The sequence below is a fragment of the Populus euphratica genome, unplaced genomic scaffold (genome assembly GCF_000495115.2).
Source record: "Populus euphratica unplaced genomic scaffold, PopEup_1.0 scaffold285.1, whole genome shotgun sequence".
Lineage (NCBI taxonomy): Eukaryota > Viridiplantae > Streptophyta > Magnoliopsida > Malpighiales > Salicaceae > Populus > Populus euphratica.
Window position 1 is genome coordinate 59,462 of NW_011500164.1, and position 12,723 is coordinate 72,184.

General features: G+C 28.8%; 1 protein-coding gene across 1 annotated transcript; it reads left to right on the top strand.

Annotated features, from left to right (window-relative positions):
* Positions 1-7,033: 7,033 nt before the first annotated feature.
* Positions 7,034-8,486, top strand: LOC105111213 (uncharacterized). Its single transcript, XM_011006520.1, has one exon. The coding sequence runs from the start codon at positions 7,455-7,457 to the stop codon at positions 8,046-8,048; it is 594 nt and encodes a 197-aa protein (XP_011004822.1). The 5' UTR covers positions 7,034-7,454; the 3' UTR covers positions 8,049-8,486.
* Positions 8,487-12,723: the final 4,237 nt, after the last annotated feature.

A 12,723-nucleotide genomic window follows, 5' to 3' on the forward strand; every position in this document is an offset into this window, starting at 1 on the left:
CCGATCTTGCCGGATTATTTATTACTTCGACACTCCTACACTTAGGAGAAGACATCAATCGTCTAGTCGTGTCAAGGCCGGAGTTTATTATTTTATCTATGATCATACCTAGTCCTAGTAGTCTAGGTTGGAGTATATATGCTTGTCTTTAACCGTTGATTGATGAGTTAAAATAGTTGTGATCATCCAGGATTTTAACTTATGATGTCTCGATAAAACAAGATTTTCATATAAAGACAACTTTGATATGGACTATCAATGATTTTCCTACATATGGAATAGTTTTTTGTTAGAGCATGCATGAAAAATTAACATGTCCATATTATATAGAAAATAACAAAGCCTTCACCTTAACAAATGATGGTAAAGTGTTTTTTTCTAATTACCACTAACGGTTCTTATCAACTGATCATACGTAAATAATGACTTCTTTATTGGTAGAGTTGAAAGAGATGTTACATTATCGATATCATTAGGTGAAGAATTGAATGATGTAATATCATAGTACGATGACACTGTATTTGGTTTTTAATTCAATAGGTAGAAGTTTTCTAATTTTGGTATGACCCATAACTGGATAAAGCAAGTATTTTCTGAGAGCTTACTTATTGAAGACTAATCTCCCCTGCCATAATTATGATATCATGCATATTAAAAAGAACATGTTTGAAAATATTTTTAACATGGTTATGAATGTAAAAGGGAAGATATAGGACAACATGAATGTTAGAATGGATATACTTTTGTTTTGTTACCATAAAAGTATAGAGTTGGTTTATGATGAGTCACATGTTGTAAATTTAAAACCAACTTTGCCTTAGATAAGAATACACAATACTTGTCTACCAATGGCTTAAGAGTTTGTGTTTTCCTAATAGACATACTTCAAACATATCTAGACAGGTAAATTTGAAGGATTGCAGATTGTATGAAATAAAGAGTCATAACTGCCACATGTTTATGCAAACATTTATTCCACTTATTTACCGAGATTTGTTGCTAAAAAAGATATGGGATGTACTTATAGAGATCAGCCACTTCTTTAAAGATATATGCTCTAAGAAGTTGCATAACTACACATGTCAAGGTTTGAAAAAAATATTGTATAGATAATCTGTAAACTTGAGATGATATTCTCTCCATTATTTTTTTAACTTAATGAAACATCTACCCATATAATCTGTAAACTTGAGATGATATTCTCTTCATTGTTTTTTTAACTTAATGAAGCATCTACCCATATATTTATCATTTGAGGCAAAAGTTGGAGGTTTTATCCAGTAAATATAGATGTATCTATTTGAGAGGTTAATGATTACACATACATCCTAATTAAATTTCTTTTGCTTTTTTTTTAATTCAAAACATTCATTTAATTCCATATAAATACTTGTTTAACCTTAAGAGAAAAGTAAAAAAACAAGGCGCATGTTGATACTTTGATAAGCAAGGCTTATATTTTTTAAGAGATCTCAATATTTTATCTTGTAATATTTTGAGCCTCTTAAGAACAAGAATCAATAATGTTTAAAGGCATAATGATAGTGAGGAAGTGCATTCAAGTGGGAACTTATCAATATTTTCCTATCTTGGACAACCTATACAAAAAAATATTGTGAAGGGAAGATACTTGACATAAATTAAATTCAAACATGCATATAATTATATGTTATTAACTATGATGAATTAAGAACTTTATTCAATACATATAATAATTATAAAAAAATTTACTTTCATAAATTAATAGATTGAATAATTTTTCATAGGTAACATCGTCACTTTTTACTATCCTAAAATTTACAACTAATTGAATCTTAAATTTTTTATTATAAGATGAACAATTTTTCATATGGTTTAGAACATATGGAATGACTACTTAATTATTCTTATCTATCATAATATTTAATTTCATTACATATTTCGCGTTAACTTTTAATGGTTATAATCATGCACCATATTTATTAATTAGGAGGGAATGTTATAGGAGGGAATGTTAGTGTCCCTTTGAATTTATTATGTTTGGGTCCTAAAAGAAAGGCGAAGTGCTATAATAGGTATTTCATCAATGAACATGTTTTTCATATTAAAAAATATGATTAAGGTAGAAAGAAATATAATAATGGGTTTATGTTAAGGGATCAACTTTTAATGAGTTTGAAGTTAACTATTATGGAAAGTTAGAAGAGGTTATTGAATTAAAATATCATAACAAGATAGAGCTTTTTTATTCAAATGTTATTGGTTTGATACCACTGATAAAGTAATTAGAGTCGATCTTCATTTTGGTATGGCAAAAAATAATACAAAAGCTAGATTTTACAACACCAACGATGTCTTGGTTTTCTCCAAACAATGCTAACATTTATTACACAAACACTCTTTCCTTTAAGAAGGATTTTCTTAGGGTTGATTGATTGTCTATAGTTAAAACCAAACCTAGAGGCCATGATCAAATTGTTTAGGATAGTAATGATGAAATAACCATAAAAGATGATGTCTTTTAATTTAATGAGTTAGTTGATCCACATCGAGTCACTTCACCTACTAACTTAGAAGAAAATTTAAATTTTTGCGTCACTAAGAATAGTTTTATTAGTGTTGATGTTGAGAAGTTAAATGATGTTTTGAGAACCAACGAACAAACAAAAATTGATAAAGATGATGATATCGATGGATTCAATATAAAAGATTGCAATGGAGATGACGATGATGGAATTAAAGAAGAAGAAGACAATTCTGATTAATTTGTAAAACATGAATGTGTAATGAAATTAACTTCAATGTATTTTTTTATGTTCTTTTATAATGACATGGATTTATTATTACATGACAAGGAAACATTTTTTGTTTTGTGATTTTATTATTTTACACAGAACTAGTGTTTTTTAATATATTTGTAGGATGGATAGATAATGAATATAAATAAAATATGGACACAAAAAAAATTTTCATTGATAAAATTACCATCAGCGTCTAAAATACCAACAGATACAGTGATGAATTAAGTACGTCTCAAAGTTCCAGAAAGTTAGGAAAAACTTACATGTATCACCATGTAGACTTAAAGACAGAATCCCCAACAGACCAAAAACATATAAATGGAATCACCAATGGACTAAGTTTGTTGGTATATTTCAAAGAGTTAGGAAAAATTACACTCATATACCACTAGTCAATACCGATGGTATCATCAACGAGTTAAGTCTATCGGTATATTTCAAAGAGTTGAAAAGAATTACACTCTTATGCCACTAATTATTATAAATGGAATCACCAATGTGTTAAGTTTGTCGGTATATTATAGAGAGTTGAAAAAAATTACACTTCCATACCACTGGTTATTACAAATGAAATCACCAATGAACTAAGTTTGTCGATATATTCAAGAGAGTTGAAAAAAATACACTCCAATACCATTGATCATTACAGAAAAATCACCGATAAACCAAAAATTAATCGGTGATATTTAAAGATATTTGAAAATTTTTGGTTTAATTGAAAATTTCAATTAAAGATTATAGAAAGAACCACCGATGAACGTGTTAAAAATATAAATATTTAATTATCTATCTGTAAGATCGCCTGTAAAAAAAACAATTAAAAAACCAAAATCCCTAACTTTAAAACATCAACCATCTTCTCTCTTTTTATTGCCCTCTCTTCAGCTTCTGCTTTTCTTTTCTCTTTGGCTCCATTCTTTTCCTCTCTTTATTCCTTCTCATTCTCTTCCTTTCTCACTACATCCTCTTGTGAGAACCCTTTCTACGAGATAAATCTCCTTTTTCTTTTTCTTTTTTTTATTTGTTTCCCAAGGTTTGTTTAGTTAATTTTTTTTTTCAATCACTTCCCCTCACAATCCATCAAGGTCCTCCTCACCAAATAGGAGAAAAGTTCTAGGTCAATCTCTTTCTTCTTCCTCTTTTTTTTTTTTTTTAAAAAAACTGTCATTGTGTTTATATTGAAAATTTCATATGTGCTTTTTGTTAGCATTGAAAAGGGAGAAAAAAGATAGAAACAAATGTTAGAATATTAATAAACAATTGGAAAATGAACCTTCCATACCACTTATTATTTTTGTGAAATTATATTAATATGAACATATTTTTTCTTACCTTTTTTATTTAATGTGTGTATGTGTGTGTGTGTGTGTGTGTATAAAGTCATAATGTAATTGTTTTATTTCTATGTGTGTGTGTGTGTGTGTGTAAAGTCATAATGTAACTGTTTTATTTCAATCCAAATTCAATGTTGTATTAAATGGAATTTTTTTAGTAGATCAATGGTTCAATGTTTCTACTTTGTAAAGAAAAATGTTTAACTTGAATTGATTTTTAATATTAGAAAGGTTTCATGTTTACACCATGAGAGAAGATGTTAGGTCTAATTTGGATTTTAAAGTAGTAGATTTGCACTAAACTACCAAATTGGAAAGCTTTTATGTAAATTAAAGAATGCAAATTCTTGGAGTTATGCTGAAATAGTGATTTGCATTACACATGGATAAGTGCATTTTTTTTCTTTGTATAATATAGAAGATGTTTGCTATGCAATGCACATGTGGAAAATATTAATAGGCAAAATATAATTTATTGGTTTTTTTATTTAAAAATCAATAGGAACAAAGACTTATTGTAAATAAAATTAACTGGTTTGTGGTTACATATTATTAATATATATTTGCAGGATTTAAACTTTTGAGTAGTCTCCTGTATAGAAAAGGTGCTAATTTTTTTTTTTTAAAAAAATAAGAATGTTATTACCTTTTTCAATCCTTTAATTTGAAAATAAGAATGTTATTACCTTTTTCAATCTTTTAATTTGTATAGATACCTAGAAAAAAAAGAGTAGTGAGTCATCCGGATAGAAATATTACTAGTTCTTCTAATAACATTTATGATGACCATGAGTTATTAGGTGCTAACTATGACTAGGCACTTGAGGCATATGCAACCTCTCTCGTTGCAGGCTTTTTTAGAGGGATGCCGCCATACCGGAAGGTCCCTTCAGAATAGAAACTATATAATAGGAAGTACATTGCATTTTGGAAGTCTTACCACTTAATATAAGTTTGTTTTCCTTTCATGCACTATTAAAAAATAAAGAAAAGTTAATAATTTTTGAAAAAGTAATTTCAATTAATGAATGCAACTAGGTAAGATTGAATTGAATTTAAAATGTTATATTTTTTATTTAAAATTTAAAATTTTATTTTTCATTTATTAACCAACAATTCATTTCTATCATATAGGTTATATTATTTTTTATATGAAATGTAGAAAAAAACCAAAAATTATGTTAAAGAAAGAGGTTTTCCAAGCTAGAGAGATGTGGTGGTTTGAAGGGATTTTAAACCTTTATATGTATCGAATGTTATATGGATAGAATATATCCAACATATGATATCTAAGTATTTTGTGTAGTGATGGTAGTCTAGTGGAAAGTACCACAATAAGAAGATTCACGATTCCATTACCACATACATCGACAGATTCATTCAATTCATTTTGCATGCGAAGCGGATGGTAAATTTTTTTTCATTACATCCATTTAAAAAAAATATTGTTTTATATGAAAATGTTTAACTAACAACAGTTTTATTTTATAGGTTACAATTCTTAGACCCAAACCAAGATCTATGGAGCTTTTTGTAGAAACTTACATGCAAAATGATAATAGTCACAAAAAGATGTAACAACTTGTGGATAGCTGAGTTTAGAAGTTCATTGTATATTGGATTTCAACAATTTCTTATCTTAAGTTATTATTTTTTTGAATTAATTGATTTTTTTCCAAGAAATATATAACGCCTAATTGCAGGAAAGATATGAGGATTATCCTTCAATCCATATAGAACTTGATTCAAATTTATGGTTGGAGGCATGATCGTTCGATAGATGTGATAGAAAATAGGTTTACGACATCTCAAACACTAAGCCTGAGGGGTTGCAAACGATCAAAAGTATTTCAACTATTAGATACTGACAATTAGCTCTGAGCACTCTTTCCTCAGAGTTTCAAGTGATTTTAAACCAACAAGTTGTAGCTCAGATGATCCATCTTACTACTAAGACGGCAGAAATCTAATGATTGTGTATGAAGATGAAATCACATATAGGTGGAACATGTGCTCTCCCTTATTGCCCCCTGATCTCGGTGAAGACTTACATCATTCTCTTTATTTTAGATGAATTGTATTTAAATTAATAAAATTTTGAATTTATAATAAATAATAATTTTTTTATTTTATTTTAATTTCTTTCTACTTTGTTTATTAGATTTTCTTACAAAATATATATATTTAAACAATATCTATGGAGAGAGACAATATGAAGGATGGGGGAGTTGGATGAACTTAGGTTTTTGTGTGTTAGTCTATCTAATTATTGACATTTGATTTGGCATGATAATTTTGTATAACAATATATGTATAAGTGAGGCAAAAGAAATCTGCAATTAATTTTTTGTTTAGTGATGGATACAAGGAAACTCTAGATGGTTCAAGATGAGAAAGGATTGAATGTGACAAGCATCCTAAAACTCTTTTTATATATAATTATTATTATAAAAAAGAGATTTAAATTCAATGTCTTTATATTAAGAAGTGGATGCTAAAATCAATTTACTAGATTATTATTAACAAATTTGATAATTCAGTTGAATTAAACTCAACTAATTGATATCTAATCCAAACTTGTAAAGTTTATCAATGATACCAAAAATTTCACCATCTGGAACACTACCCTAACCCTCACTGTATAATTAAATATATCCCTAATTTCTTGGTTTCAGTGGAACTCAGGTGAAGGTTACCAGGTTTCAGGGTCGTCCAAAATAACCTACTCGGACTCTTCTGTATGAATACAAATTAAGATTTGTTAAAGAAATACAACACCTACGTTATCATAAGAAAAAAAAGAAGAAAAAATACAACATTTACGTCAGATCCAAATCAAAATATGTACATAGTGCTCGAGCAGTTGATGGTTTAACCTAGAGGAGCATATCTCACATTATATTATTTTCTTGGGCTGGTAATTTCAGCGAAGATTAAGCCTTAGTCGCCGTTCTCGAGTTGCTTGCTCAAATTAAAAAATTGCACTGTATCGTGACCTTAGCTTGACGAGGCATGGATCACTTGCTTTATCACTAATTCTACCATGAACATGACCTGGATACACTGATCCGTATCAGAAAAGTGCCACAAAATTTCAAAAGATGTAAGCGGGTCACGCAACATAGAAACTTGAGATGGCTACGAGATTTCAAGTCCTTACAAATTGCATGCCCAAGAAAAAGGAAAATGGAGAAATACCTACACAGTCTACGAAGTGGGTGGTATTCCCTGAAATATGATTAAAGTATAGTGGCAAATAGGTAATCAAAACTCTTTATAAATCCCTTTGAATAATGCCCCAGAAATTAACCCCACCAAACTTAAAAGATCAAGAGAGCAAATGGTGAGCGCCCCGTCCTTCCTAAAAACCTTGCACCCTCTTCAAGTTTTCTCTACAAAGTCACCATCTTCTACCTTAAGCTCCATGAAGACCAAAACCCTAATTCACACCCTTATCATCTCACACGTGTGCCGCATCATTCGAGCTCTATCCAAAGCAAAATCCATTTTCGTTGAGATTCTTAAAGAAAACCAACCTTTACACTTCCTTTTCCCTACAAAGAACTCGAAAAGGAAGAACAGGAGTAGGAAGATATTCCTTGGTTCATTTAGGTTGCACTATAACTGGTGCTCTTCACATGTGTTGCCAATGTCAGAACCAGTTCTTGATGGATTCTCTGCTTCCCATTTCTATTATGACTCTACGTGGAACTCAATAATCACAAATGAGCAGTATGAGGACAAAACCGAGTCTCAGCTTTCAGGGTACCTTCACTGGCTAGAAGAGAAAGTTGATGACGAGGATTCTGGTGGCACTGAGAAGGATATCAATCGGCTAGCGGATTTGTTCATTGCAAGCTGCCATGAAAAGTTTATATTGGAGAAGCAGGAATCCTACAGGAGATTCCAGGAAATGATGGCTAGAAGCATGTGAATGTGAGGGTTGTTTTTGTTTAATTTTTCTTTCCCTTTCCCATTCTTCTATGTTAGAACATTGGTGTGGTGAGGAAAGTACATACTGGTGATAATGGGGTGCAAGGGGTTTATCTTTTTAGGTTCTTTATCTTTCGATCTTGTGCTCTTCTTTTTTGTTCTTTTTTTTCTTTTCTTGAAATGGTGGGAGCATAGATAGTTTTACATGATATAGAGAAGGGGAAAGGGGAGATTTGTGCAATTCCTGGCCGCTAGAAACATGATAATGCTTGCCACCTTCAAGGTTGCAGTGGTGGAAGTGTGGTTTGTTAATCTATCATTGAATTGCTTTAAAATTTCCTTTTTTAAAAAAAAATTTGGTGTTTCTATACATGTCGGATCTCCATAGACATAATTTCCGTCATCTACTTGCTTAAAGTTATCCTCTTAAGCTTGGAAAGGGATTGTATTCTTGAAATTTGGGTGAAGGCCCTACCTTCCAAACCACCTCCTTGACTTTCCTTCTTCTTCTTTTCTTTTTAACGGGAAATACAATGGATTGGGAATTCTTTTCCTATTCCAAATCCTCACTCCTTAAAGTTTGAATACGACATATTCTTGTGGATATCCCTCATCTTAACAGTTGAAGCATGTACTTTTTTTATGTGTCAAGACTATAGATCAGTCATGTAATTGATGTGCTAAATATGGTTTTGTAATTAAGGTATAATTCTGCCAATTTATTTTTCTTTTCCTTTTATCTGTGTGGGAAAATAAGAATTTAATATATTTGGTTTTAAATAAAGAAATTAAGAGGGAAAAAATAAAATTTAGATTCAAGTCTCATTACTCCATAAATGATAATTTTATTTATGATAACCTTATTATATACTAAACTAATACGTTAAAAGCTCCACAAGCTCTGTCAAGCGAGCATTTCTTCAAATTATAACTCGTGATCATACATGATTGTGCGAAGCATTTATCATTAATGGGTTTTCTTCAGTGGTGCAGCCTCAAGATAAAACCTCATTTTCGCTCATAATGTATTAGTTGACTCTTGAAACAATAATTCAGCCTAATAGATACACTACGGTATACTATAACTGTATATCACCTATAAAATATTTTGTCAGTATTTAAATAATACTATTTCAATCAAAATTAAATTTATCAACAAAATCTTGAATAGAAAAATATTATTAAAAAACATATCATCAATAATTTTTATTTTTTTAGTTAGTTTATTGCTAACATAATTACCTATAGATTTAAAAAATGAAAATAGAATACCAAACAAAAAACAAATTACTGCTATTATTAATTTTATTGGCTAATCTATAGTGATTATGATATATTATTGATAGAATAAAGCATTGGTAAGTTCATTAGTATATATATGTATATTACCAACAAAATCAAACCATTGAAAAATTACATCTACTAGTGGAAATTAAATCCTGTAATTTTAATCCTCTAAAACTCTTCGAGAAACTTAGTTTATCAATCATTCCATCGTGATTCAAATTCCATTAATAATTCTGTCACTATTATATTTAATATTTTAAAAAAATCAAAAATATTATTGAATATAATATTTAGACATAAACTGGAGAAGGAGACAGATCTTTACCAAAATCAGGAGGGCGACGAGGTTAACCACAAGTACTAATGAGAGTTTCCAATGAATGCTTGAGATCATTCACATTATCCCTTAGCCATCTTACACCTACATTGGGTCGTATGAGTTTGAACTTATTTTTGTACAATCACCTAAATGGTCAAAGATTGTTGGCTTAATATCAATTGTGAGGCTTTAAAACAATCAATAGATTACAACTTGCCTGTATATCCATGATCGTAGTGTTAGAAATAATATAAATTTAATTTCTATCGAGTCCACCACTAGATCTAGCCTTCAACCACAAATTCAAATCAAGTTTTGAATGGTTCGAATGATAGTTCTCATATCTTTTATATAATAGAGTGGTATATATTTCTTTAAAAAAAAAACAAGAAAGCAAATAAAAAAAAACTTTAAAAATTGCTAAAATTCAACTTACCTTGAACTTCTAAACTTGGCTATCAATGAAAGAGGAATAAGTTGAAATCCAACTTAAAAAAAAATAGTGTATCCTTTTTTGATGGTCCTTATTTTACACGTGAGTTTCAACAAAAAAAACTCTATCAACCTTGGATTGCGTTCAAGCATCAAGTACTTCAAAACTTCAACTCGATCAAAGAGATCAGTAAATAAAATTAAAAATTAGAATCAAAATGAAAGGTTAAAAAAAATATTTAAAAAAAATGATCTCACTAAAAAAAATCCCAGAAAGTTCATAGCAGAGAAAAGACAAGAAGAAGACAAGGTTTTTTTTTCTGAAATTAGAGATTCTAGTCTTTTATTAATGGGATGTTTTACTAACAGAATTACCAACAGACAATTAAACATTTATTAATTTTTAATGTTTATCAGTAATTCCGTTAGTAATTAACACTAAAATGTTTTTATAACACCCATAAAATTCAAAGCCCCAAAAAATATTATCTGATGAAATTTCTTTCCATCGATAGTTTCATTGGTGATCTGTAATTTTTAGTGGCAAAATCCAGTAATTTGTTTCCAACTCTCTAAAACTCTACGAGGGACTTACTCTGTCAATAATTTCATCTATAATTTTTAGTAGCAAAGTATTATAATTATTTTATAACTCTCTAGAACTCTTTGAAGGATTTAATCCATTGGTAATTTTGTTGGTAATTTTCAATAAAAAAAATTCTTGTGATTTTTTCTAACTCTCTCGAAATCTTCAAGGTACCTAGTCTATTGATAATACTATTGGTATTTTACATTCCATTGACATTTTCATTGGTATAAAATAATAAATCTTCCATGAAGTTTTTTTTTTCAATATTTATCCAACTTATAAATACAATAAAATCACAACAAAGTGACACCAATTCTATTTAATAACATAATAATAAATATTCTAAATGTGTTCACAATGGTTCACTGTAAAGCAACGACATATGAAAAAAAAAATATTTAAGTCAATTTTATTATACATTAATGTTTTACATATAAAATCAGTTTAAAATCTTTTAAATCAGAATTATCTTCTTTTTCTTCATCATCATCATCATCATCATGATCATAATCTTTTTTATTAAACTGAAGTTCATCGATCTCATCATCTTCATCGATTTATGTATATCCATTGATTCTTAATATACCAGTTAACTTCTTAACATCAACATCTATAAAAATATTCTCAGCTATATAAAAATTTTATTTTTTTCTCTGTTGGTAGACAAAGCAACTTGATATGAATTAATTAACTCATCAACTTAAAAGAAAACATAAAGGAATTTTAGCATAAAGATTTTGTTTTTATTTTTTATCTACTTATTTAATGATGAATAATTATTTTTAATTTGAGTTTATTCCAACGTATTAGACATTGTTTATGGGTTTATTTTATTATTGGGCTTATGTTAGTTGATTAATAGTTTAGGCTCATTATCTTGCAACTCAAAAGGGATCTTTGAGGACTTATTATGATGGGAACAACCAATCTGTCAACAATTTCTTATGTATTTCCTACCATTCAGTGATTCCTTCTTGTATTTGAAAATTTTGTTTTGAGACATTTTATTTTTTCATGTTATTAATTTCTTGATTCATACTATAATAACTATCTCCTTTATCTTATTTAGATCACTCATTGATTATAATGTTATTGACTCTTTTTATTAGATTTTAATATAATTAATTTCTTGGCTAGAATTGTCAAAATATAATTAGGTAACTTGGCTAGAATTGTCAAAATATAATTAGTTAAAAAAATTTACTTTTAATTTTATGATTTTACGATTCAATTTTACAATCCAAGTTTACATTGTGTTTTTTTTGTCATGTCAAAAAATATTTTTGACAACCTTGTTCTAAATAACTTGGAAACTACTCCTGAGTTTGGTTTTCACAATAAATAACTAATCAACCCTAGAATGGTACTTTCTAAAAGAAAACGTGTATGTGTAATAAACTTGTTGGCATTTCTTGACAAAAACAAAGATATAGTTGGCATTACAAAGTCTAGTATTTGTATTAATTTTGACCAAAACATGGTGGAGATCTACTCTGATTTCTCTATTGATGGCATCAGAACAATAGAATTTGAATTAAAAGACTTTATTATGCTCGCTATAATGTTGCAATTTAATCACTTCTTTTAACTTCCCATAATAATAAACTCAAAACTCATTAAAAGTTGATATCTTAACACAAATTTCACTATTATAAATCTTTCTACCCTAACCATACTGTCCAATATGAAAGACATACCCATTGATAAAATAATATTATAATACTTGACAATTTTTCAAGACACAAACATAGTAAATTCTAACTACCACTAGCATTCCTTTTCATATGATAACCTTGGTACAAGATTACAACCATTAATAATTAAATAAAAATATGTAATAAAATTAAGTATTACAAGATTTAAGAATTATTAAGTATTGCTTACATGTGTTTGGACTTAAATATGGTTTATATGAATAGAAAGTTAAGACATAAGCCTAAAATTTTCATGAAAAGTCTAAGATTTAAAAGGACCATTTTTAAGTTCAAATTATAGCAATAACAGAGAAGTCGGAATTTATTCTATAGCCTAGACACTCTTTAGTATTCA

What these genes read in the sequence shown, in the direction of transcription:
- LOC105111213 (XM_011006520.1), top strand. Translation starts at nt 7,455, where the DNA reads ATGGTGAGCGCCCCGTCCTTCCTAAAAACCTTGCACCCTCTTCAAGTT.